At 43.9% G+C, this 27,512-nt stretch overlaps 1 protein-coding gene across 1 annotated transcript in view; it reads left to right on the top strand.

The window, feature by feature from the left end:
- Positions 1–27,512, top strand: part of NUP133 (nucleoporin 133) — a 1,112,480-nt gene that overhangs the window by 223,417 nt on the left and 861,551 nt on the right. The window contains 1 exon segment of the mRNA XM_073627602.1: positions 4,496–4,648. Coding sequence (XP_073483703.1) covers positions 4,496–4,648 — 153 coding nt within the window.

Raw genomic sequence — 27,512 nt, 5'->3', positions numbered from 1 at the left:
TTCAATATAAAAACAATTAATATTACATTACAGTTAATATGGTTGAAGTGGATTCAGGGTGTGCAAATCCCCGATTTTAACAGTTATGGCCTACACGTTTCGCGGATGAGGCCTCTTCGTCAGGGTCTTTGAGAATTGCACAATATGATCACGTGTAGATTCTACAAATAGACGTTCAATTAATATTGCATAAATTTATAAAATTACAACGGTAAGGGCTAGAATATGAAGTGTATATGAACATTAATACATTTATACATAGAAAGATGGAGTTGGAGCAGTGGCTCCTAGTGAGTTTCTCTGTGTGAAGACAGAAGCTGTGTGCATTGAGGGGCTTTAAGCCTGTGTGTGTTTAAGAAGCCCAAAGCTGTGTGCATCCAAGACTGTGGGCCTGGAAGAGCTGGTGGTTTGAGGGACCACTACCTGTAGCAGCAGTGCTGTTGAAAAGTAGCAAGGTGCAGTCCGCTTCATAAAGATCCCATCTGGCATTACGTTCAGTAAGAAGAAAAGCTGTCAGTAACATGATACAACCTCCAAGCTCTTCAATAATTGTAAATTGTAGCCTATCTGGAGTACATACCTGTATGGCCACGACCCAGTGAGACGCTCAAGCGGGTGCCAATACCATATGCGGTATCAGGCCTCTTGTGTGTGTTCAGCAGCCATTTCTACAGTCAAGGCTGTGGCTGGGTTACAGCCGAACGCTCTATATTGCCTGCTATTTGGTAAGCAGGCAGTTTATATGATGTCGGGCACTTCTTCATTTTGTGTGATCTCACTGTGGTGCATATCAAGAACTGAAGTTATGGACTGTGTTAAATCATGCTAATTTGTGGGCGCAACCTCTTTTATTCTGCCTCTATAGAAGTGTTAGTATTTTTGTGCTTGCCCCACCCCGACATAGTCCTAAGAAATGGTTCTAATGGTTTTGAGACTGTGGGGTTGATTTACTAAAACTGGAGAGCGTAAAATCTGGTGCAGCTGTGCATGGGAGCAAATCAGCTTCTAACTTCAGCTTGTTCAATTAAGCTTTGACAATAACACATGGAAGCTGATTGGTTTCTATGCAGAGCTGTACCAGATTGGGCGCACTCCAGTTTTAGTAAATCAACCCCAATGTGACCATCTGTGATGAGGATTGAAAGATCAATGTATGCAGAGCCATAGTCAGTATGCAGATATATAGGTACATAAATGATTATCTTTAAACTATCATAGTTCATAAAATAACAACTAATACCTTATTCTTTGTAAATAAATTTATGAATATAGACCCATACTACAGGGTTCTTTTCACTTTTACCAGTTAGAAGTGGATTTTATGTTAAAAGTAGGGATCGACCAATATTGTTTTTTCAGTGCCGATACAATACCGATATTTCGGCCACCTCTCCTGCCGATAGCGATGTTATTTGCCATTTAAACTTTTCAAAAATAACACCAATTTTATACACAAATCTGGTATAAACTGAACATGTTAATGTTTATTCAAATTAAACATTAAAGGCTACCTGATGTCAGGTTACTGGCATTGTTCATACTTTTTCTTTGTTACTTTGTCTTATATATTTGTTGAAAAATTTAATAAAAATCTAATTGAACCATAAACATTAAAGGCTCATTCTTCACATGAAAACTAATGGGAAAAAAAACACACATTTCAAAATTGACATCTCTGTCAGCAGTGCACCATGGTGTGATGACCATGGTCTAAAAGTAAATCACTGGGGAAAATAAAATGCTTGAAAAACATTAACTTCTTAAATGGGTTCCAAAAACAGAAAAAGTATAAGGGCACTTTCACACTGAGGCGTGGGGGGCGTCGGCGGTAAAGCACCTTTAATTTTTGAATCCCTGCTAGCGGCTGAATAAAGGTGTAAAAGTGCCTGCAAAGTACTGCTGTCGAGGCGCTTTGCAGGTGCTTCCACGCCGCTGCCTCCCATTGATTTCAATGGGCAAGGGCGCTTTAGGAGCGGTGTATACACCGCTCCTAAAGCCCCTCAAAGATGCTGCTTGCAGGACTTTTTTTTTTAACAACCTGCAAGCACACTGCTCCAGTGTGAAAGCAATCAGGCTTTCACACTGGAGTGAGAAGAGAGGCGCTTTGCAGGCGCTATTTTTAGCGCTATAGTGCCTGTAAAGCACCTCAGTGTGAAAGTAGCCTAACTGTTACTAGTGCATTGCACTGCACTGATTAAATTTAAATCACGACTGCAGTGCAAAAAGCTAGACAGTGGACAGGAGACACTGACACTACACTTTCTTCAATAACCAAGTGCAAAAGGCATAGCATTTCAGCATGTTCACCTGTGAAACAGGTTTTATTTTTTTTAATTCATAAATCGCTGCCACTTCACTGAAAACACACTCACTTGGTACAGAAGGAGGAGCAGAGAGGTATCTTCTAGCATGAGAGGCAAGTTTTTTTTGTAGCGCGACTCATTTTCTTTCCACCACTGAAGAGGATCACCACTTCTTCTGTCAACTACTAGTTCCTTCAAATAGAGATGAAGTTCATCATCCAGGCTGATTATTGATGCACATTAAAAAATCCTCTGCATAAGGCCCCATAACACGCTCAACATGGCATTAATTTGACCACAATAAAGATTCTCTTCTAGTCTTTTTTGATGTTTGTTTTTGCAGCATCCATCATATTTTTTTTTGGCTGCTAAAGCCAACATAACATATAAATGGAACTCCACCACACCACTGAGTCAATCAAGTTATCAATCATAAAAATTGTGGATCGGATGGACAGATTGTTGGGTGGGGCTGGCGAGGACCCAACTGTCATGGTACACCAAGGTGCCAACAACAAAGCTAGAGGAAGGTGAAGCATCCTAAAAAAAATAAATAAAAAAAATTCAGTGTCTTAGGGGCTACATTGAAGAGGAGGTGGTTTTCTCAGAAATACTACCTGTGCCTCAAGCAACACCAGAGCTGCAGCAGGAGCTTGGGGACCTTAACAAGTGACTGAGGAATTGGTGTTGGAAGGAGGGTTTCCAGTTCCTGGAGAACTGGGCCGCCTTTTTAGTCAGTTACTGGCTCTTTGGTAGGGATGGGGAGGGTGCAGTTATGTTGGGGGGGACAGTATGGCTAAAAAGATGGTGGGGCTTTTAAACTGGGGTGGGGGTTTCAGAGGAAGCAATAGCCAGCAGTGAACAAAGGACAGAGGGTTCTAATGAAGGCACTAGCGATTAATATACCATAATACCTAAACCCTGGGTAAATAAGTTGGCAAATCAAAATTGCAGCTTCAGAAAACCGAAGGACAAAATGAATGTGCGCTCGTACAAACCTGAGAGGCATGTACACAAATGCAAGGAGCCAGCTAACAAAATGGAGGAACTGGAGCTGCTGTAACACAAGAAGGATTTTGACTTTGTGGAAATATCATAAACTTGGTTTGACAACTCACTGGCTGGCAACTATCCAGGGGTATTTCTTGTGTCGGAGAGACAGGGAGGGTAGAAGAGGGGGAGGGTTGTGTCTATATATCGAGAATGATTTACAGGTGAAAGAGGAATGACATTGCAAAAGGTGCAACAGGGAGGTGGAATCCATGTGGGTGGAACTCCAAAGGGAAGAAGCAAGTGGGAAAAGAATAGTGGGGGTATATTTCAGGCCCCCTACCTGAAGGAAGAGGAGGAGTTGGATCTCCTATCAGAAATGGCAGGGAGACAGGGCAATGTCATCATAATGGTGGTACTCAAGTATCCAGATATTGACTGGGCAGAAGGGACCGCTCACTCATTAAAAGCCCATAATTTGTTAAATGTCTGAAAGGACAACTTCATGTCCCAATTGGTGGATTTTCCAAATAGAATGCATTGCTAGATCTTTTAACTACAAATGATTCAGATCTGGTCGCAGATGTGGAAATATGGGACAACTTGAACTAGCGATCACAGTATAATTACATTTAGCATAAATCATAGGAAAAGGAGGCATGAAGGTAGTACAAGAACACTAAATTTCAAAAGGGCCAACTTTTCTAAACTGCACTCCATATTACAAGATATTAAATGGGACCAAATCCTAGAAATATTGAACACTGGAGGAAAAATGGGAGTGCTTTAAGAGCATATTAAAGGCATCGCCCAGGTTATTGCTAAAGCGTGACATATAAAGTAATTTTAAAGAAACTAATATGGCCTTTAACAAATATCAAGCTGGAAGGTTCAAAGGATAACGTTGAGCTGCTTCTACAGGCTCAATACAAAACTCCAGTAGAATCAGCAATTTTGAAACCAGTGTGTATGGACCCTTAGTCTGGCAATCAGAGCTGTCATAAAATTTCAGCAGCTTGCAAGGTAACAAAGTACTTGTTCTGGGTCAGTGAATCAGAATGTGTTGAAGCCAAAGCATCAGATTGAAAGTCAGGGAACTAGCCATCTCAAAAGAGGTCAGCAGTGGTAAAATGCATAATTCTTTCATGAAATTTTCTTTTAGATTGGCTTTTTTTAGTTGTGCAGTAACAATGTGTTTTTAGCTTTGCAGTGTTCTGTGGGATAAAGGAGATTGCTTTTACACTCTCACGAATAATAGAATTGAGAAATGGGAAATTGATGATAACGCTGAATGTCATATTCAAAGTTGGGACTGCAGACAGCTGATTAACGAAAACATTTCTGATGCCATTTGGGTGAGTTTTTTATGTTAAATTAGTGTTCAAGAAATGTAAATAATTATAATGTTGCAGAACAACAGTGGCTAGCACATCTGCCTGAAAGCAGTAGTCATTTTGAATCCCAACAATCACACTACCTGCATGGAGTTTGCATGTTCTCCCCATGACTGCTTGGGCTTACTTCCACATGCCAAAGAAATGCTAAGCAAGTTAATTGACTCTTGTCTGAATTTGACCCTTGTATGTGTATATACAGTGCTCAGCGTACACTTGTACACCCTTTTTGAAAATTAAGATTTTTATCAATATCTCAATGAACACAAGAGAAGAAAAATTTTGACAAAACTGAGTTTTATAGAACATTTGTTTACCTTATTACATGAAAGTAAGGTTTATTTTATAACTTGGATTACAAAATCTTCAATTTTATTCACATTAATTGATGCAAAAATGAATACACCCCACAACAAAAACGACTTCATCTAGTATTTGTATGATCTCCATGATTTGTAAGAGCCTTAGATGTGTGTTTTGGATCATTGTCATGTTGGGAAAAGTGCACGACAACCAAGGGCATGGAGTGATGGTAGTATCTTCTCTTTTAATATAGAGCAGTACATCTGTGAATTAATGATTCCATCAATGAAATGCAGCCCCCCGACACCAGCATCACTCGTGCAGTCCCACAGAAGGACACTGCCACCACCATGTTTCACTGTAGGCACCATGCATTTTTCTTTGCACTCCTCACCTTTGCAATGCCATACAGTTTTGAAGCCATCCATTCCAAAAACATTGATCTTGGTCTCCTCAATCCAGAGTACAGAGTCTCAGTAGTCATCTTCTTTTTCAGCATGTGCCCTGAGAAATTCTAGGCTTTTTTGCGCATGGGCTTTAGGAGAGGCTTCCTTCGTGGACGACACCCATGCATGTCATTCCTCTGCAGTGTACACAGTATTGTCACAGGAAACAATTAGCCCAGTTTATCTTTCTGCTTCTTTAGCTAACTACAGTGAACTTGCATGGCAATTTTCTTCAACCCTTATCAGAAGACGCTCCTGTCGAGGTGTTAACTTCAATGCATGGCCTGGGCATCTGTGAGAGGGTTGCAGTTCCATCTTTGTTAATTTTTTGTATCACATTTGCTACAGTACTCTGGCTGATAAGTAATGCTTTGCTAATCTTCTTGTAGCTTTCACCTTTTTTGTGTAAATAAATTATTTTCTTTCTCAGGCCTTGACATTTCTCTTCCATGTGGTGCCACTGCTGATAGCATGGAATGGGAAGGGGTTTTCTGTATGTAACACCCTTTTTATAATCCACTGTCTGCTTGAAACCTAATTAATGAATAATAAGACTCGCCTATAGTTGAATTCTTGTTAATTAGGATTTTGTTGTCTAAAATTTACATTCTATGAGATTCTATAGGGTGTATTCATTTTTGCAACATGGCCTTGATTGAATTTGTTAGGATATAAACTTTTTTGTGTGGGCAAATTAACAAACCTTGGCTGAAATCAATGGCCCACATTTGTGGGAGTATTTTGTAGTACAGTGTCCCATAGAAAATGTTGATTCTGAAAGGAAAGTAAAGGTTTTCTGACAAATCTGTTGGCGTGTACTCCTTTATGCAGAGCACTGTGTGTGTGTGTTTGTATATACAGTATCTCACAAAAGTGAGTACACCCCTCACATTTTTGTAAATATTTTATTATATCTTTTCATGTGACAACACTGAAGAAATGACACTTTGCTACAATGTATAGTAGTGACTTTACAGCTTGTATAACAGTGTAAATTTGATGTCCCCTCAAAATAACTCAACTCAGAGCCATTTATGTCTAAACCGCTGGCAACAAAAGTGAGTACACCCTTAAGTGAAAATGTCCAAATTGTCCCAGTTAGCCATTTTTTATCCCTTGTGTCATGTGACTCGTTAGTGTTACAAGGTCTCAGATGTGAATGGGGAGCAGGCATGTTAAATTAGGTGTTATCACTCTCACTCATACTAGTCACTGAAAGTTCAACATGGCACCTCATGGCAAAAAATTCTCTGAGGATCTGAAAAAAAAAATTGTTGCTCTACATAAAGGTGGCCTAGGCTATACGATTTCCAAAACCCTGAAACTGAGCTGCAGCACTGTGGCCAAGACCATACAGCAGTTTAACAGGACAGGTTCCACTTAGAACAGGCCTTGCCATGGTCGACCAAAGAAGTTGAATGCACATGCTCAGCGTCATATCCAGAGGTTGTCTTTGGGAAATAGATGCATGAGTGCTGCCAGCATTGCTTCAAAGGTTGATGGGGTGGGGGGGGGTCAGCCTTTCAGTGCTCAGACCATACGCTGCACACTGCATCAAATTGGTCTGCATGGCTGTCATCCCAAAAGGAAGCCTCTTCTAAAGATGATGCACAAAGCCAGCAAACTCCAAGAAGACCACTGCCTTGCTAAAGAAGCTGAGGGTAAAGGTGATGGACTGGCTAAGCATGTCTCCAGACCTAAACCCTATTGAGTATCTGCAGGGCATCTTCAAACAGAAGGTGGAGGAGCGCAAGGACTCCAGTGGCAACCTGTGAAGCTCTAGTGAGCTCCATGCCCAAGAGGGTTAAGGCAGTGCTGGAAAAGAATAGTGGCCACACAAAATATTGACATTTTGCGCCCAATTTGGACATTTTCACTTAGGAGTGTGCTCGTTTTCTTTATCGTACGTCATGGGACACAGTGCCTTAATTCACTCCCTATATGACCCCTCCTCCTTCCAGGAGCACATCAGTTTTTTCGCCAGTGTCTATGGTGTTGGTCATGAGGGAAGATGTGCTCTGAGGAGCTCCAGGAGGGATCCATGCTGGATTTAAATAGCCTCCATAGACCAGATCCATTCAAAGTGCCATTGAGGCCTAAAAGGATGGTACCTGGGGCCTCGTATCCAAAGCACAAGGTTTTGCCTGTAACACCTCTTTGTAGGGCTGGACCCCAGGAACCCAGGGCTTAGATCTTGCTACATTACCTAAAGCTTTCCTGGTGGGGTGCTTTACAGGTCCAAGGGAGTTGGAACCCCGTTTTAGGGACCCAGTCTCTGAAGGTTTGCTAAACGCGGCCCCCCGTGATAGGTGAAGGTTGGATTGTCTGTTAATTCAGCAAATCCTGCAGCAGAGATAAGGTAAGGGAAGAAACTTGGGTACTAAAAACATCTATGTATTCCACCATTAGGAAAAAAAATGTTGTCATGCCTTAATTCTCCACTAGAGGGAGTCCTATGCACAAACCTTACTGTGTTGTCTTCACTGTAAAGCTCAGTCAGTCTGTGTATGGCTGCAGCAGCACGTGCAGGGGGATTCCTCTCAGGTAAAAGAAATCTGCCCAATGTTATTTTATTCTCCTCCCTGATGGGACCAGAGGGTTATTGGGTCATTAGCGGTGTACCCCTCTTACATTAACCCCCCCCACCCCGCCGCAGGGGGGTGCGGAGCTCCCGCTGGTACTGCTAATGTTAACTGTTGACTACTGTTACTGTTGTGTGTGCCTGCTACAAATGGGTCTCTGCCTCTCCCCCAACGCGCACAAGTGCAGGAACATTTTCAAATGTAAAAAGGGGCAGAATCTTTTTCGGAGGGGGCAGGGCCTAAGCGCGGTGCCGTGAACATCCACAAGGGCCCACGGCAGGCATAAACAGATAAAACTACAGCTGTGACAGTCTCTCCTCGGCTGACGAGGAGGAAACAAACAGCCTGGACACAGGGACACAGGAGGGTTGCAAGCTGGCATTCCTGATACAGGAAGGACACTTTTTTCCTAGCACTAGGCTGAACTTTATAGCGGTTTTAAATGTCATGACTATGTTCAGCGATTAAGTGCAATTGTATAGTGCCTCTGTTTTTGTGCTTAGGACTATGCCTACCAAAAAAGACACCACAAAGACCAAAAAAGTACTAAAGGTTTTACCCCCAGGCATTAGGATCTCGAGTCGCATTTCCACGCTGTCATCCTTGCCTGAATTACCAGCTATGGCAAGCCAGGGTGAACCATTGGAACGAATTGATGGTGCAACTGCTTCTCACAACTCAGCCCCTGTATAAGTGACTGAAGATGTCCTTTCCTCCACCCTGCAGGGTCTGAAAGAAAGATTAGCGGCTTTAATCGCATCCTCCATTCAAATTGATAGGAAGCGTGCTATATCCCCCTCCCCCACTTCAGAACCTTTGCAAAGGGAACAGTGGGCACAGGATGAGGTGTTACTCTCAGTCGATCAGGAGGAAAAACTAGCCGATGATTCCTCTGTGGAGGAAACAACGGTAGATGAACCTTTTCAGCCTCTCAATCTGAGAAACTGCTGCTACAATCTCTTACGGAGATGGTTCGTTCTACTTTCATGCTACCCCTATCGGAGTCTCCTGAAAGCTCAGTTTCTTCCTTGAATTCCTTAAAACCTTCTCAACCTTTCCATGCACATGCATTACTAGAACAGCTTATCTTTCCTGAATGGGATCACCCGGGTAAGCATTTTCTCCCTCCTAAGAGATTTTCAATTCTCTATCCCCGGAGGAGAAATTCTCCAAAAAATGGAAAGTATCAGCAGTTGACGCTGTGATTTCCAGTATGAATAAAGGCCTAACTTGTCCTAAAGACAATGCACAAATGCTTAAGGATCCAACAGATAAAAAGTTGGAATCCCTTTTAAAATCTACTTTTTCCATGGCAGATGCCGTTACTCAGCCTGCAGTCGCTGCAATAGGCGTCTGTCAATCCCTAAAGGACCAATTTAAACAGGCCCTTAGAGAACATCCTGCACAACAAACTCGGGATTTGGCTGAACTACCAAAAGCATTATGCTTTGCCATAGATGCCATTTAAAGATTCTATTCACCAGTCGTCCCACCTTGCGCTTGTGCATATGTGTGGAATCCTGTAGTTAAAAAATTGGTCAGCTGAAGCACCATGTAAAAATCTCCTAACTGGGTTCCCCAGTACTCTTTTGCCAGTCAAAAGAAAGTATAAATGCCCTTCATTTAAACAGGCTCTTTCCCCTGTGTCAGAGGGTTCCACCTCTAGGCAGTGGCGACGGCCTCCACTGTCAGACTCTAGAGAAAAATCTCAGGGTCAGACCCAGGCTCAAAAGAAGTCCTGGGATCAGAAACCTGCAAAGCAGAATCCTAAAGCCTCATGAAGAGGCAAGTTTTCAGAAGTCTGGAAAGAGGAAATTCAGGACAGATGGGTTATCTCCACGGTACCGCTGGGGTACAAGCTGGAATTTCGTGGTTTTCCACTGTCTCGTTTCCTGAGGTCAAGCGTTCCCAGAGATCCAGAGAAAAGATAATATGTTTCAGGCACAAGACTGATTAATTTCTCAAGGGGTGATCATACAGATCCCCGCAAAGGAGCAAGGTTTGGGGTTTTATTCAAACCTTTTTATGGTACCGAAACCAAATGGAGATGTCAGACCCATTCTGGATCTAAAAAATCGAAATCAATTCCTGAAGATCCGCTCCTTTTGCATGGGGACGATCAGGTCAGTAGTTTATATGCTTCTTGGAGGAGAACTTCTAGCATCTATCAACATCAGGAAGGCATATCTGCATCTTCCTATTTTTCCTGCTCACCAAAAATTTCTGCGGTACGAGTTAGAACAGCAGCATTTCCAGTTTGTAGCCCTGCCCTTAGGGCTAGCTGCAGCACCCCGGTTGTTCACAAAAGTGCTTGCCACACCTCTACTCAGGTTAAGGGCACAGGGCATGACAGTAATGGCGTACCTAGACAATCTATTGCTAATAGACCAGTTGGCTCGTTTGGAGCAAAGCGTAGGCATTACCATCAGTTAGGTTGTAAACTGGAAAGTTTGGGTTGGATTCTCAACCTAGAGAAATTTTCCTTAATACCGCTAAAAAGGCTGGAGTACTTGGGTCTGATCATAGACACAGCCCAGGAAAAGGTGTTCTTGCCTCAGGCACAGATCAACCCCATAAGAGAGCTGGTGTAGATGGTCAGGTCAAAAGGCGATCCCTCCATTCTCCTTGAGGTTGCTAGAAACCATGGTGGCTTCATTCGAAGCAGTTCCCTATTCCCAGTTCTATTCAAGACTGTTGCAAAACAGTATCCTGTCTACTTGGAACAAAAGAATTGAAGCTTTAGACTTGCCAATGCGGCTGTCCCTAAGAGTGTCCCAAAGCCTCACATGGTGGTTACTAACCCAGAATCTGCTGAAAGGAAAATCCTTCAGACCAGTCAGCTGGAAAGCGGTAATGACGGATGCCAGCCTTTCAGGCTGGGGAGCAGTACTAGAAAAGACAACTGTCCTGGGACAGTGGTCAAGAACCGAAAGAACCTTTCCCATCAATATCCTAGAGATTTGGGCAGTGTGTCTGGCTCTAAAGGCCTGGACTTTCAGGTTATAGGATTGTCCTGTCAGGATTCAATCCAACAATGCCACAGCTGTTGCCTATATCAATCACCAAGGGGGCACCAAAAGTATCTTAGCGCAGAGAGAGGTGAACCTTATTCTAACTTGGGCAGAAAGGAATGTTCCATGCATATCGGCAGTCTTCATTCCGGGAGTAGAGAATTGGCAGGCGGACTACTTGAGTCACCAGCAGTTATTCCCAGGGGAATTTTCTCTTCAACCCGACATTTCGGGCACTCCGGACGTAGATCTTCTAGCGTCCAAGTTCAACATGAAGTTAGTCAACTTTGTAGCCAGAACAAGGGATCCACTCGCATGTGGAACGGATGCGTTGGTGACCCCCGTGATCAGTTCTCACTGATCTATGTTTTCCCCCCTATTCAGTTGCTGCCTCAACTTCTTTGCAGGATCAAACTGGAAAGAAAGCCGGTAATTCTGGTGGCACCAGAATGGCCCAGAAGGTTATGGTATGCAGAAATCGTAAAGATGGCAGTGGAGGGCCCATGGTCCCTCCAACTATGGCCAGATCTGCTCTCACAGGGACCGATATCCCATCCTTCCTTAGTCTCTAAATTTAAAGGCTTGGCTATTGAAACCCACATTCTGAAGAAACGTGGGCTTTCTGGGTCAGTTATCTCTACCCTGATTAATGCAAGGAAGCGAGCTTCCAGAACTATATATTATGCAGTCTGGAGGACTTCTGTTTCCTGGTGTGAATCCAAGGTTTGGCACCCTCGGAGATATATCATAGGCAGAATTCTTGCCTTTCTACAATTAGGGGTAGAAATGAAATTGGCCTTGAGTACTATTAAAGGCCAAGTCTCAGCTTTATCGGTCTTATTTCAAAGACCACTTGCTACACATTCTTTAGTCCGGGGTTTTATGCAAGGGGGGATGCGGCTTAATCCGCCCGTCAAACCTCCCTTGAACCCTTGGGACTTGAACTTTTAGTTTTGTCTGTGTTACAAAAACAGCCATTTGAACCAATACAACATATTTCCTTAGTCCTTCTGACAAGGAAGTTGGTATTTTTTGGTTGCTATATCCTCCGCAAAGAGGGTTTCAGAATTGGCTGCTCTTATTTTTAAAGAGCCATATTTGATTTTTCATGAGGACAGAGTGATGTTACGCCCTCGTCCAGATTTTTTCCACCTGAACCAAGATATTATCCTGCCATAATTTTTTCCAAAACCATGTTCCAGGGAAGAAAAGTCACTACGTTGTCTTAATGTAGTGAGAGCAGTGAAAATCTATTTAACCACTTCAGCCCTGGAAGAATTTATCCCTTTCCTGACCAGAGCACTTTTTGCGAATCGGCACTATGTCGCTTTAACTGACAATTGCGCGGTCATGCAAAGTTGTACCCAAACAAATTTGATGTCCTTTTTTTCCCCCCACAAATATAGTTTTCTTTTGGTGGTATTTGATTACCTCTGCATTTTTTTTTTTTTCCCGCTATAATCAAAAAGCGGCAATTAAAAAAAAAACACTATTTTTTTACTTTTTGCTATAATAAATATCCCCCAAAAATATATAAAAAAAAATTTTTTTTCCTCAGTTTAGGCGGATATATATTCTTCTATATATTTTTGGTTAAAAAAAAAATCGCAATAATCATATATTGGTTTGCGCATAAGTTATAGCGTGTACAAAATAGGGGATAGCTTTATAGCATTTTTATTGTTTTTCTTTTAATAGTAATGGCCGCGATCTGCTAATTTTATCATTACTGCGACATTATGACGGACACTTCGGACAATTTTAACACATTTTTGGAACCATTGACATTAATACAGCGATCAGCGAGATTAAAAATGCATTGATTACTGTAAAAATGTCACTGGCAGTGAAGGGGTTGACACTAGGGGACAGTGAAGGGGTTAACTATGTTCCCTGGGAGGTGATTCTAACTGAAGGGGGGGGGACACTCGTCCCTGTTCTGTGTCTCCTGGTCACGATCGCTTGTGGCCGGCAGTCATCGCGACCGTCGGGCATAAGCATCGGCAACCCCACTGTGCAGCGGGCGCACGCCTGCTATCCGAACCCTGCGGGGTCACATACAGTAACGTGATTTCGCGCAGGGGAGCCAGACTGGCACAGTAAAACTGCGGCAGCTGGTCCGGAAGCGGTTAAAGGCAACTGTTCAGATTCATAAGACTGATGTCTTATTTATTCTGCCAGAGGGTCCTAAAAGAGGACAGGCAGCGTCAAAATCCACTGTCGCTAAGTGGATTCGGCAAGGGATAGTTCAAACTTATGATTTAAGGGGTAAGATTCCCCCTTTTCAAGTTAAGGCGCACTATACCAGGGTGGTTAGTGCTTCTTGGGCAGTGCGTCATCAGGCTTCCTTGGCTCAGATCTGTAAGGCTGTAACTTGGTCTTCAGTGCATACATTCACAAAATTTTATCAGGTGGATGTAAGGAGGTATGAGGATATCGCCTTCGGGCGCAGTGCTGCAGGCAGCAGTATAGGTCCTCAAGTCTGGGGGGTACCCCCTGGGTTGTGTCTCCCTCCCCTCAAGTATCATTGCTATGGGACGTCCCATAGTAATTACTTAAGGCTCTGTGTCCCATGATGTACGATAAAGAAAAAATAGGATTTTTACAGCTTACCTGTAAAAACCTTTAGTTGGAGTACATCATGGGACACCAAACCTTCAGTAATTACTTAATGGGTTATAGGCCACCTTCAAGTGATGAACACTGGTATACCCAAGCCAAGAAGTTCTCTCCCTATATAATCCCTCCTCCTCCCAGGAGCACATCCATTTTTGTAGCAAAGCAATATACTTAAATCCCAAAAAGAGGGGAGAGACCTCTGTCCCATGATGTACTCCAAGAAAAGGATTCTAAAGGTAAGCTGTTATAAAAATCCTATTTTTGTCAGTGGTTTAGACATTAATGGCTGTGTGAATTATTTTGAGGGGACAGCAAATTGACACTGCTATACAGGTACTCCTCACTTAACAACCAGATTCCGTTCCAGCGACCAGGTAGTTAAATGAATTAAAGGAGGAGCCACATGTAATCAATATTTTAAGCATTCTTAACTACTGTACTGTATTATGAAAAAAAAAAAGGTCAAACACAAAACTTTTATGCAAGAACATTGTTTTAACCACTTCAGACACGGAAGGATTTGCCCCCTTCCTGACCAGGATATTTTTTGTGGTACAGCACTGCGTCGCTTTGACTGACAATTGCGCGGTTGTGCGACATTGTACCCAAACAAAATTGTATGTCCTTTTTCCCCCCACAAATTGAGCTTTCTTTTGATGGTATTTGTTCACCTCTGCGGTTTTTATTTTTTGCTCTATAAACAAACAAAAAAGCGACAATTTTAAAAAACACAATATTTTGTATTTTTTGCTATTATAAATATCCCAAAAAATAAAAATTTCTTCATTAGTTTAGGCCGATATGTATTCCTCTACATATTTTTGGTAAAGTTATAGCATCTACAAAATAGGGTATAGATTTATGGCATTATTATTATTATTTTTAATAGTCATGGCGGTGATCAGCTATTTTTATCGGGATTTCGGCAGACACATCGGACACTTTTGACACCTTTTTGGGACCATTGACATTTATACAGTGATCAGAGCTAAAAATAGCCACTGATTACTTATAAATGTCACTGGCAGGGAAGGGGTTAACACTAGGGGGCAATCAAGGGGGTTAACTTAGTTCCCTATGTGTGTTTCTAACTGGGGGGGGATGTGGCTGACTAGAGGAGGAGAGAGATTGTTGTTTGTTCACAACAACAACAACACAATCTCTCTCCTCTCCCCTGACAGAACCAGGATTTGTGTGTTTACACACACAGATCCCGGTTCTCGCTCTGTCATGAGCGATCGCGGATGCCCGGCTCCGGGGACACGCTGCGGGTGCGCGCCTGCTATAGCATCTTAAAGAGCCGACGTACAGCTACGATGGCTCGCACAGCTGTGCCAACCTGCTGCAGTATGGCGGCAGCTGGTCAGGAAGTTGTTAATTTGCATAAGTACAGAATACAAAAATATAAACAAATACTGTACAGGATACGAAGATGTACAGTGCCCAAAACGTAAACATATACAGTAGACATTTTAGTCATTAAATCCTTCAATGGGTCCATCAGTGTCATTGGAGTTACCAGCAGGGTCATCAGTGTCGTCATTGGAGTTACCAGCAGGGTCATCGGGAGTTGTAGATGAGGCAGAAGACAAGGAAATGATGGAACTGGTAGGGGTAGCTTGCAAGAAGACTTTAGTTAAGAATTTGTAATTTTCTTTTTTTCATCATAAATTTCAATGAGAACATTGCATAAGTTCCTTCATCTGCTGTTCTACTTTAGAGAACCTTTTATTATTTGGGTCCATACTCTCTAATTGTAATAAAGCTCCATTCACTTTTGAGAACATGCCTGCTAACCCCCTGATTGTGAACGTCTTTTGTACTTCTTCCATTGTTTCCTCCTTTTCTTCCCCTTCCTGTTCTAAGTGCTGCTGTGCTTCCAATTCTATTGAATCTTCATTACTTAGCTCTCCCTCAACAAATTCCAGAAATTCTTTAATATCTGTCACTTCAACATCTAAGTCAAGCATGTTAGCAAGTTGCACACCTTTTTTTGATTTATAACTTCAACATCTGTTTCATCAAACTCTAAGCTATTGTTCACAAAACGCTTTAAGCATTTTTTCCATTTTCCCTGCATACTTTTCTGTTACTCCCTCCCAAGCTGATGCAATGTTTTTTATGCAGTGCAAAAATCACGAAGGGTAACTTCATAATTTTCAGTTGCTGCTACAGCTTTGGAAAAGGTGGTGTGCAACTAGTAGGCCTTGAATGTTGCTATTGCAACCTGATTCTTGGGTTGTAGGATAGCAGTTGTGTTTTTTTGCAGATACACTACCTGTATGTCTGGATGTAGGTCATCAAGATGCTGGGGGTGGGGCATTATCAAGCAGGGGGATAATTTTAAAGGGAACACCCAATAACGATTGGCCTAGGATATTAAACAGTTGATGAACCAACTAAAGCTTGTGTCATCCATGCTTTATTTGCACAATAATAAACAGGCAGTATGTGCTTACAAATCTGCTTCAATGCATGGTGGGTTCTGTGAACGATTGATGAGGAGAGGCTTTAACTTGAACCCAGCAAAATTTCCTCCTAACAGCAACGTGACCCTGGCTTTAAAAGCCTTAAAACTGGGCATTGTGTTATCTTCCATGTGTATGTAGGAGCTTTCGGGCATTTTTTCCAAATAAGTCCAGTTTCATCCACGTTAAATATTTGCTCTGGACAGTAGCCACCTTTTTTGATGATTTTATCAAATTCAACCACAAATTTTTTAGCTGCTTCCACATCAGCCTCCCCACTGATACTCAGATTATGGAGATTGAATCTCCCACAAAACCTTTGAAACCATCCATGGCTTGCTGTAAATGTTTCAGTCAATTCCTCTCCTTTGTGCACTTTCAAATTCTCAAATACTGTGTGCTTTGGTTTGAGTAAAATACTCATTGGCATTCTTTTTTCTATTTGGTCGTCAATCCATACTGCCAGCAATTTCTCCATTTCATGAATGAGGCCTTTCCGCTGTCTAGTTATTATGGCTTGATAACCTGTTGATGCTTTTACTGCCTCTTTCACTCTATCCTTATCCTTTAGGATTGTTAAAATGGTAGCATGTGCATGTTCCAATTCACTTGCTATTTCTTTAGAAAAAACATGCACACATAAAGCACTGGTGTAACGCTCAGCGTTGAAACGCCTGATTATAAAAAATAGTGGAAGCACATGCATAAGTATGCTGGTTCATCAATCGCAACAATAAAAATATATTGTAGATGTAAAAGTTGAATAAAAAAATAAACAAAAAAACAAGTTTTTGTAAAAGATCGATCAAAGTCCTGAAATGAGTGGAACATAGTTATAGGGCCCCTGTCAACTCTAAGTGTCTGAAACTACTACTGCAAAGAGAGCAAGGCTGCTTCAGGCGCAGCCTAGGGGACCCGATCACTATGGGAAAAGGAAAAGAAGCGCCAGGCAAATCCTAGTGCAGCATTATTTTATTTGATTAAAATACAAATTGTTAACAGTATAAAGTGCACTTACATAGTGCTGGTGAGGGTAGGTGCTTTCCAGATCCAGCATTACAGATGAGCCACTGGGCTGTCCCTGTGGAATAGTCCACAAGTGCCGTCTGCCAGTGGGAAGCTGAAGCCTCGAGGAACCTGGGAAGGACGCCCGCTGTGTAACCCTGTGTAGGAGTGTTCCAGAGCTGTCAGTGTTGGGAGCTACCTACCACTGTGTCTGGCCAATCAGAACATGTTTTGAAGGCCCGTCCAAGCCTCCTTCATCAGCTGATCCTCCAGCATTAACATCACATTTAAATAGAGGATGCAATTAACCCAACCCGAGCCACGATAGCGGCTTCAGCTGGAAGAGCAATCAAAGCTAAATAGCCATAGTACTCAGGGCATTAAACATGGATTAACAAAATACAGGCTCTAGGGGATCTCATTCAGGTTCTGAGGACCCCCTTTCTGCAGCATCCTCCCCCCCTAAGGGGCCAGGGACGGCTAGCCAGGGAGAGCCGTTGGGGTCAGGGGCTACACCTGCTTTTGGCACTTCAGCCCCTGTATACATTACACAGGAGGTTTTTTCCTCAACCTTTAATGGTTTAGAGGAAAGATTAATGGCCGTGATTACATCTTCACTCAGTGGAAGAAAACGCACTAGGCCTTCCTATGTTTCCCAAGACCCTCAGGCAGAGGAGCTCTGGGATAAAGGAGAAGAATCCCTTTCAGAGGATCAGGATGGGACGGATGATTCCTCTTCGGAGGAATCAGGCGGAGAGGGACCCTCTTCGGCTTCCCAAGAGGAGAAAGTCTTAGTACAGATCCTTACTGGATTGGTCCGCTCCACATTTAAGTTGCCTATATCTGAATCAGTTAAAGAACCCTCTTCTTCTTTAGGGTCACTGAAGCCTCCTCAAACAGCACATGCTTTTCCTGTTCATAATTTACTTGAAAAGCTCCTTTATTCTGAGTGGGATCACCCAGATAAACGTTTTTTTCCGCCGAAAAAGTTTTCAACACTTTATCCTATGGAAGAAAAGTTTATTAAAATGTCTGGAATACCGGCCATTGATGCAGCTATTTCCTCCGTAAATAATAGTCTGACTTGTCCGGTAGACAATGCTCAGATGCTCAGGGATCCTGTGGATAAAAAGATGGAATCCCTATTGAAGGATGTTTTCTCCTTAGCAGGTTCAGTGGCTCAGCCTGCAGTAGCAGCGATTGGAGTCTGTCAATACTTAAGAGACCATGTTAAGCAGGTCATCAAAGTTTTACCTGAACAGCAGGCCCAAGGGTTGGCTAGCCTTCCAGCGGCCTTATGTTATGTTGTTGACGCCATCAGAGATTCTATCATGCAAACCTCTCGTCTTTCATTGGGGTTGGTGCATAGAAGTAGAATCCTATGGTTGAAAAATTGGTCAGCCGAAGCACCATGTAAGAAGCTGCTGGCTGGGTTTCCATTTCATGGTGCAAGGTTGTTTGGAGAGGACTTGGATAACTATATCAAGAGAATCTCTTGTGGGAAAAGCACTCTCTTACCTGTTAAGAAGAAGAGTAAGCGTCCCTCTTTCAAACGGACTCTTTCCCCAGTGCCAGGGGCTTCAGCCTCCAGGCAGTCTCGCTGGCCTCCTCCGTCTGGGTCACTGGGTCAAGAAACAAGAGTCAACCCCAGGGACAAAAGAAGTCCTGGGGGAAGAAGCCTACTAGGCAAGACACTAAGACCTCTTTATGAAGGGGCGCCCCCGCTCGCTCGAGTGGGGGGAAGACTGCTACAGTTCTCAAGGCTCTGGCAGGAGGACTTCCAGGACAGATGAGTAATCTCCACGGTAACCTTAGGGTACAAGCTTGAGTTTCAAGAATTTCCCTCTCCTCGTTTCCTCAAATCAAGTGTCCCCAGAGATCCAGAAATAAAGCAGTCGCTCCTTCTAGCGTTAGAGCGACTTTTGTCGCAGGAGGTCATTATGGTGGTTCCCGCGAAGGATCAAGGATTGGGCTTCTATTCCAACCTTTTTATGGTCCAAAAGCCAAATGGGGATGTCAGACCCATTCTGGATTTAAGGGATCTGAACCGATTCCTAAGGATTCAGTCCTTCCGCATGGAATCAATTCGGACAGTAGTCTCCATCCTGCAGGGAGGAGAATTTCTGGCTGGTGCCCATTTTTCCTGCTCATCAGAAGTTTCTGCGCTTCGAGATAGGAGGGCGCCATTTCCAATTTGTGGCTCTGCCTTTTGGGATAGCCACTGCACCTCGAGTGTTCACAAAGATCTTGGCTCCTCCTCTGGCCAGATTAAGGGCTTGGGGTATAGCTGTTATAGCATACCTAGACGACCTGCTCTTGATAGACCGGTCGGTAGCCTCCTTGAACGGGAACTTGAGGACCACAGTCAAGTATCTGGAACACCTAGGTTGGATCATCAACCTAGAAAGATCTTTCCTAAAAGCAGTAAGAAGACTGGAGTATTTGGGTCTGATCATAGATACAAGCCAGGAGAAAATATTTCTACCTCAGGCAAAGATCACTGCTTTAAGGGAGCTGATTCTGGCAGTCAGGACCAAAAAGGGTCTTTCTGTCTGCCTTTGTATGAGGCTGCTAGGAAAGATGGTGTCTTCATTCGAAGCAGTTCCCTATGCTCAGTTTCATTCAAGACTGCTGCAACACAGTATTCTGTCGGCCTGGAACAGGAAGGTTCAGGCATTAGACTTTCCGATGCACCTGTCTCATGCGGTGCGTCAGAGCCTCAATTGGTGGCTAATACCCGAAAACCTGCAGAAGAGGAAATCCTTTCTACCGGTTACCTGGATGGTGGTAACAGCAGATGCCAGTCTGTCAGGTTGGGGAGCAGTTCTGGAACAGTCTGCGGTCCAAGGGGTATGGTCCAAAACCGAGAGGCCCTTACCCATCAACATTCTGGAGATCTGTGTGGTATATCTAGCCCTAAAGGCCTGGACTATCAGGCTACAGGGTTGTCCGGTCAGGATCCAGTCCGACAATGCCACAGCAGTGGCTTATGTCAATCATCAGGGAGGCACCAGGAGCCGAGCTGCTCAAAAAGAGGTGAACCAGATCTTCGTCTGGGCAGAGAAGCATGTGCCATGCATATCGGCAGTTTTCATTCCAGGGATAGAGAACTGGCAGGCGGACTATTTAAGTCGCCAGCAGTTACTTCCAGGGGAGTTTTCTCTGCATCCCGACATCTTTTGGTCCATATGCCAAAGATGGAAGGGTTTCAGATGTAGATCTCTTTGCATCCCGATTCAACAAAAAGATAGACAGATTTGTGGCAAGGACAAAAGATCCTCTTGCATGCGGGACGGATGCGTTGGTGATTCCGTGGCATCGGTTCTCACTGATTTATGCATTCCCGCCTATTCTGCTACTGCCACGACTCCTTCACAGGATCAGGCAGGAAAGGAAGTCGGTACTTCTGGTGGCCCCCGCTTGGCCCAGAAGGACTTGGTATGCGGAAATAGTAAGGATGACGGTGGGTTCCCCGTGGACCCTACCGGTACGCCCAGACCTGTTATCTCAAGGTCTGGTGTTCCATCCTGCCTTACAAGCGCTAAATTTGATGGTTTGGCTATTGAAACCCACGTTCTGAAGAGTCATGGGCTTTCAGGTCCTGTGATATCTACCTTGATCAATGCAAGGAAGCCAGCTTCCAGAATGATTTATCATAGAGTCTGGAAAGCTTATGTATCGTGGTGTGAATCCAGGGGTTGGCATTCCAGAACATATGTGATAGAATTCTTGATTTTCTACAATTGGGACTTGAACTTGGTTCTGTCTGTGTTACAGAAACAGCCTTTTGAACCAATACGTCAGATTCCTTTGGTCTTGTTCACAAGGAAGTAAATTTTTCTGGTAGCCATCTCTTCTGCTAGAAGAGTATCAGAATTGGCAGCTCTTTCCTGTAAAGAGCCTTATTTGATTGTACATAAGGATAGAGTGGTATTGCGCCCTCATCCTAATTTTTTACTGAAGGTGGTTTCAGATTTTCATCTAAACCAAGACATTGTTCTGCCTTCCTTTTTTCCAGATCCCTGTTCTCTGGAAGAAAGATCACTACATTCTTTGGATGTAGTAAGAGCAGTCAAGGCCTATCTGGAAGCAACTGCTCAAATTCGCAAAACGGGTGTTTTGTTCGTGCTGCCAGAGGGTCAATAGAGGACAGGCAGCGTCAAAAGCTACCATTTCTAAATGGATTCGACAATTGATTATTCAAGCTTATGGTTTGAAACAGAAGATTCCTCCGTTTCAGATCAAGGCACATTCCACAAGGGCTATTGGTGCTTCTTGGGCAGTGCATCACCAGGCCTCTATGGCTCAAATCTGCAAGGCTGCAACCTGGTCTTCAGTCCATACATTCACCAGATTTTATCAGGTGGATGTGAGAAGGCATGAGGATATCGCCTTTGGGCGTAGTGTGCTGCAAGCAGCGCTACAGGGTCCTCCGGTCTGATTGCACCCTACTTGGTTGTGTCCCCCCCCCCCCCCCCCCCAGGTGACATTGCTCTGGGGCATACCATCAGTTATTACTGAGGCTCTGTGTCCAGTGATGTTCGAGAAAGAAAATAGGATTTTACAGGTAAGCTGTTATAAAAAAATCCTTTCTTTCGATGGACATCACGGGACACAGAGGTCCCGCCCCTCTTCTAATACACTTATATTGCTTTGCTACAAAACTGAGGTATCCCTGTGAGGGGAGGGATTATATAGGGGGTTGAACTTCCAGGTTAGGGTTTGCCAGTGTCCAATCACTTAGCGATACCTATATAACCCATCAGTTATTACTGAGCCTCTGTGTCCCGTGATGTCCATCGAAAGAAAAGGATTTTACAGGGAAGCTGTTATAAAAAAATCCTATTTTCTTTTTTTTCTGAGTATTTTCTGCAGGTGTGGGCAATACCTGTACAGTACAAGTACATATAGACATAAAACAGTACAGTATTAAGACATACAACATAAAACTACAGTAGACAGGAGACATAAAACAGTACACTATAAAGAACGCTGGAAGGGGCATTTAGGAGAACCGTGTACAATACATACCTGTAAAACAGGTCGGGAGTGAGAACAAGGCTGATGCAGAGTGATGACATTCTTTCCGGAGAGCTGGTCATAAGTCTGAGCAGTCGCGGCTTCGGAGAGCTGGTCGTAAGTCTGAGCAGTCGTTAACCACTTCCCGCCCATAGGCCGTCATATGACATCCTTGACTTTGAGTAGGGATATGTAAATGATGCCTGCAGCTTGCACCGTAAGAACAATTATAGTGGCAGTTCATCCGCTTGATTGTTCTTACAGGCAACAGAAGGGGATTTTTTTTTTAAATTTTCTTTGGCCCTTATTGAATGCTCTCAAAGATGAATTTGAATTGGAGCTTGTGTACCCTACAATACTTGGGAATACGATTAGCTCCCTCCCTCGAACTGATGTACACACATAATTATCCCCAAACTTTTCATAATATGACAACTACTTACCCAGTGGTCCTCATACCATATATCATTCTTAGGACAAAATAAAGCAGTAAAGATGTTGATCCTCCCTACGCTATTATTTTACTTTAGATCTTTACCTCTTTATGTCCTCCATGCCAAGATAGTGACAATACAGACTGAACTGTTCATATTCATCTGGCAGAACAAGAAGCCTCGAATGGGCTATCAGCTGATGTATAGATCCACATCAAGAGGCGGCCTTGGCCTGGCCTCACGCCTAATACAACTAGCACAATGGCACACCTCCCCATCCTCTATTTGGTTGCAGTTTTCCCATTCTACCTCCCGGGTCTCCTCTGGTCACGCTCTTTCTCCCAAGGATGCTGCACCACTTAACAGTATTGTGAGTCAGTTCCTCTGGTCTCTCTATAAGATGAAGTTTAAATTACTCTCTGGTCTTCCACACTTAGCCTAATTTTTAGGCGAACCTCAGCTCCCCCCAGCCTTCAATACAGCCCAAGAGTTTGCCAGCTGGACCTCACAAGGCCTAGTGACTCTAGACTCTTTATTGCAAGGCTCATCTTTTTGCTCTTTTGAGCACCTCAACAGAATTCTGCCTTCCACCGATCTGAATTCTACAAATACTTACAAATTCAACATTTTTTTTCTAGCATATTACCCCAAGTTGTGGACTTGGCTAAATCGCCATTTGAAAACCTCTGTGGGGACTATCTCGAGTTTAAATCAATACCTCAACAATCACAATACTATAGCCAAATCAATAGCCAGGTTAGGATGGGAGCCGGAGACTGCCGTGGAGGACTGGTACGACATGGTCTTCAACATGCATAAGTGCACACGATCTATCACGATCAAAGAGACCGTAGTTAAACTACACACCCGCTGATATTTTACCCCGGTCAAGTTGCATAGAATTTACCCACTTAGAAGCCCTACACTCACTTAACTCCCTCATCACTGACGAGGAAGTTTCCGACACTCTGAAACACCTCCCAAATAATAAGGCTCCAGGTCCTGATGGCCTCCTTTAAGAGTACTGCAAATCATTCCTACCTACCCTGCTCCCGCACATGGTTCGTTTATTTACCGGATTTATGGGCAAGGAAGAAATCCCCAGAGACATGCAGACATCACATCTCACACTTATACCCAAACCCGACAAAGACCACACATTGTGTGGGAATTACAGGCCCATAACCCTATTAAATTCAGACCTGAAAATTTTTACAAAAATATTGTCCCTTCGAGTAAATGAGGTCCTCCCCTCCCTGATCCATAAAGATCAGGTTGGCTTTGTCCCGGGACGCCAAGCAGGAGACAACACTAGAAGAGCCATCAATTTAATAGACATCATTAATAGACAAAAAAAACAAAGCGCTCTTGCTTAGTTTGGACGCTGAGAAAGCCTTCGACAGGCTTAGCTGGCCTTTTATGTTCTCCACCCTTGAACATCTGGGCTTTCGGGGGCTGTTCCTCAGGGCGATTAGGCACCTATATGCAACCCCAACCGCCTCTATCAAAACACCCTTTGTGGCAACCACTACTTTCCCTATTTCGAATGGAACTAGGCAAGGTTGCCCGCTCTCCCCACTGTTCTTCACCCTGTGCATCGAGCCCCTGGTGGCCCAGATCCGGCGGGACCCAAATATTAAGGGTGTAATGGTTAGAGTTCGCAAATTTAAAATTTCACTGTTTGCGGATGATTTCCTTTTGACCCTGACACAGCCACACACTACTCTCCCTAACCTCCATAAACTTTTGCAGGACTATGGATCCTTGTCGGGCTACAAGGTTAACCCGACTAAATCGGAAGCTCTCCCGCTGAAGATAGATTAAGCGGAAGTATATCGCCTGTCGGAAAACTTTCCATATGCATGGAAATAGCAGTCCATTTAATACTTAGGGGTACACCTTACGCCTCGATATGAATCCTTATATAACGCAAACTTTGGACCTCTATTCGCATCCATGCGATCCCTTCTGACCAAATGGAGACACTATCCAATGTCTTGGTTTGGTTGCATCGCTTCGATCAAAATGAACATACTACCTAAACTCCTGTACCTTTTTTTTGACTCTCCCAGTACCTATCCCATCGGCCCATTTCACAAAACTCCAAAATGACCTTTTAAATTTTACATGGAACTACAAGCAACATCGAATAGCCCACTCTGGAATGTTTGCTTCCAGAGGGGATGGGGGTTTGGCCTTTCTGCACCTTCAACGTTATTACTATGCTGCACAACTGAGAGCCATAGCTTCTTGGGTTACCCTTTGGCCTATAATCGCTGGACTCAGAAAAAATATGGCTAGCGCCCATCCACCCAAACAATTTATTGTGGAACGCCAATGCCAGTATTCCCTCCTCTGCCCTATTGCACACTATGCATTTCCTACGCACTATCTGCTGGCGGCTAAACCATGGTACCCCCAGATTGTAATCTGAGTCCTCTTTTGTCACGGCCTTCCTCTAAAACCCTAAATTACCTGACAGCTTAACCTCTCAGATGATCTCCCCATGGCTGCAAAGACAACTCTTTCATTATGGTCACTTGGTGGACCCAGTGTCTAGGATCCTGCTACCCTTTGACAAACTCAGAGCCAAATATGAGCTCCCTCTCAGTGCCTTTTTTGGCTACCTCCAGATACGGCATTATGCACTCACCATCTCCCCTACCCTCCAATTTTCTAAGCCATCTCCATTTAAATGTTTAGTTCTTTCAGGCCCCACGCAGAAAGCTCTGACTTCAGACATATATAAAATCATAAACTCATATGACATGCTCATTAGAGGGAAACATAAATACATGCGTAGATGGGAGGAACAACTTGGGGAGGAACTAACACCTGAACAATGGGCCATTGTATGGAGATGGGCAGCCAGGAGCTCTATATGCACACTTTATAAAGAAAACTCATACAAGGTGCTTCTTCATTGGTACCTTACCCCTTCATGTCTGCAGGCCATATACCCATCGGCCTCGGATCGCTGCTGGAGGTGTCGTCGAGACCGGGGCATGCTATATCACATCTGTTGGAGCTGTTCCTCCCTCCAACCCTACTGGCGGGCAGTTCGGGACCTCCTCCAGCGGCTATTCGAGGTAGATATTCCTCTCTCTCCTAAATTTTTCATACTGGGCCTCCCTCCTGTCATACTCCCCGGACTAGCCAAAAAGCTAGCAACACAAATACTTACAGCAGCCAGATGTCTAATACCCTTATACTGGAAACGCCGGAACCCTCCGTCATTATCTGATCTGTATACCAGAATTAAAGACGTAGAGATTATGGAATCCATGACAGCCAGACTCACAGATAAAATAAACAGACATACAGCCACATGGGAGCCATGGCACAGAAGACTGGAAACCCCCCCCCCCGTGATTCCATGAGACCTTCCCCGCCTTGAGCGATTGTACACACCTGGAGGCCCTGGAGAGATGAGCCCTAATATGGACCCCTTTCTTTTTCTGTTCACCTCTTTCATTTTTCCTTTCTTTCTTTTCTTCTCTCTCCTCTCTCATATTTCTTCTTTGAGAAGAATGGACCAAACGATTTTCATAAGTCAGTCTAGTTTTCTATGGTCCGCTCTGCACTTTTTTTTTTTTTTTCTAGAGAAATTTGTTATGAACACTATGCGTTTACTGCTTTTTTTTTTTTTTTTTTTTTTTTTAATTTTTGCTGTCTTTTCATGTGCAATGTTACTTTCAACAATTGTATTGTATACTTTGGAAGCTTAATAAAAAATTGTCAATTATAAAAAAAAAATAAAAAAATTACCCACTACTTCCTGACACGTGTTTCAGGGGATACTGAAATAGGGGTACCCTCCTTCACATTTTCTGGAGCTGCACGGTTCTAAAATCTTTATGGCAACAAACTTCCTCGATGGTGCTCCAAATAACAGGGGTGCCTGTGACCTTGATTTATCAGATGTGCATATTTGCTGAGCTCCTGGAGGTCTCTCCTCCTCATCAAAAGTTGGCACATACACTTTTTAGTGCAATCCATTGGGCAATTGCCCTAAATTGGCAGTGTCCCTTTGTTCCATGGTAACAGGTGCTCCTTCGCATGTAATCTATTAGATTGGGGGTGTGGCTTGGTCATGGCAGAGTGAGTTGTTTGAACTCCCGACCTGCAGAACTTGGCTGATATGCTGACTTTGCTCAACCTTTTGGATTGCCATGAGCTACAATAAGCGCAGGAAGACCTGAGGTTTGTCTAAAGCTGTGACAGAAGCTCCCATCAGCCGTTAGACAATGCGAGCCTCCCCGGCAGCGCAGGCCTCTGGCAAGCACGGGCCCCCGGGGACAAGTGATGCCTCTTCCCACCAGCTGCCGAGCTCACTGGCAGGCCCGCCGGGTATCCTGGATCCATCAGCTCCATCCTCCCACGGCTCTGCTCCTTCCCTTCAGACCTCCCAGGAGGCTCTCCCCACGAAAGCCGACATGGAGGCCTTGGTACAGCGGATGGAAGAGCAGCACCGCCAGGACTTCCAGCAGCTACACACTGAGGTACAACACCTGGATGAACGCCTGTCTAAGGTGAAATCAACAGTGAGCGCCCTGGAGCAGCGAGTCGCCCGCTTGGAACGGAGCCAGTCATCCCATCAGGAAGGCCTGGCAGAGACGCAACTCCACCTGGAGAACCGGAGCCGCAGAAACAACTTGCGGCTCCGAGGGCTGCCTGAGGCGACTGACCAAGAGAACCTCCAGGAAACGGTAAAGGTGATACTGCTAAAGATTCTAGACTCTGACCCTCCTGTCACGCTGGAGTTCGACAGGGCACTGGGGCCTAGGCTGTCCGATCCAGATTGTCTCCGTGATGTGATCTGCTGACTCTACCGCTATGTGCTAAAAGAACAGGTACTCCGGGCATACTGGGCAAAGGGTCAGAGTTTGATGGCGCACAGATATCTGTCTTCCCCGACGTTGCAGTGTGGCTCTAGCT

This window comes from Aquarana catesbeiana, linkage group LG04, assembly GCF_042186555.1.
Source record: "Aquarana catesbeiana isolate 2022-GZ linkage group LG04, ASM4218655v1, whole genome shotgun sequence".
Lineage (NCBI taxonomy): Eukaryota > Metazoa > Chordata > Amphibia > Anura > Ranidae > Aquarana > Aquarana catesbeiana.
This window is presented reverse-complemented; position numbering and strand designations above follow the sequence as displayed.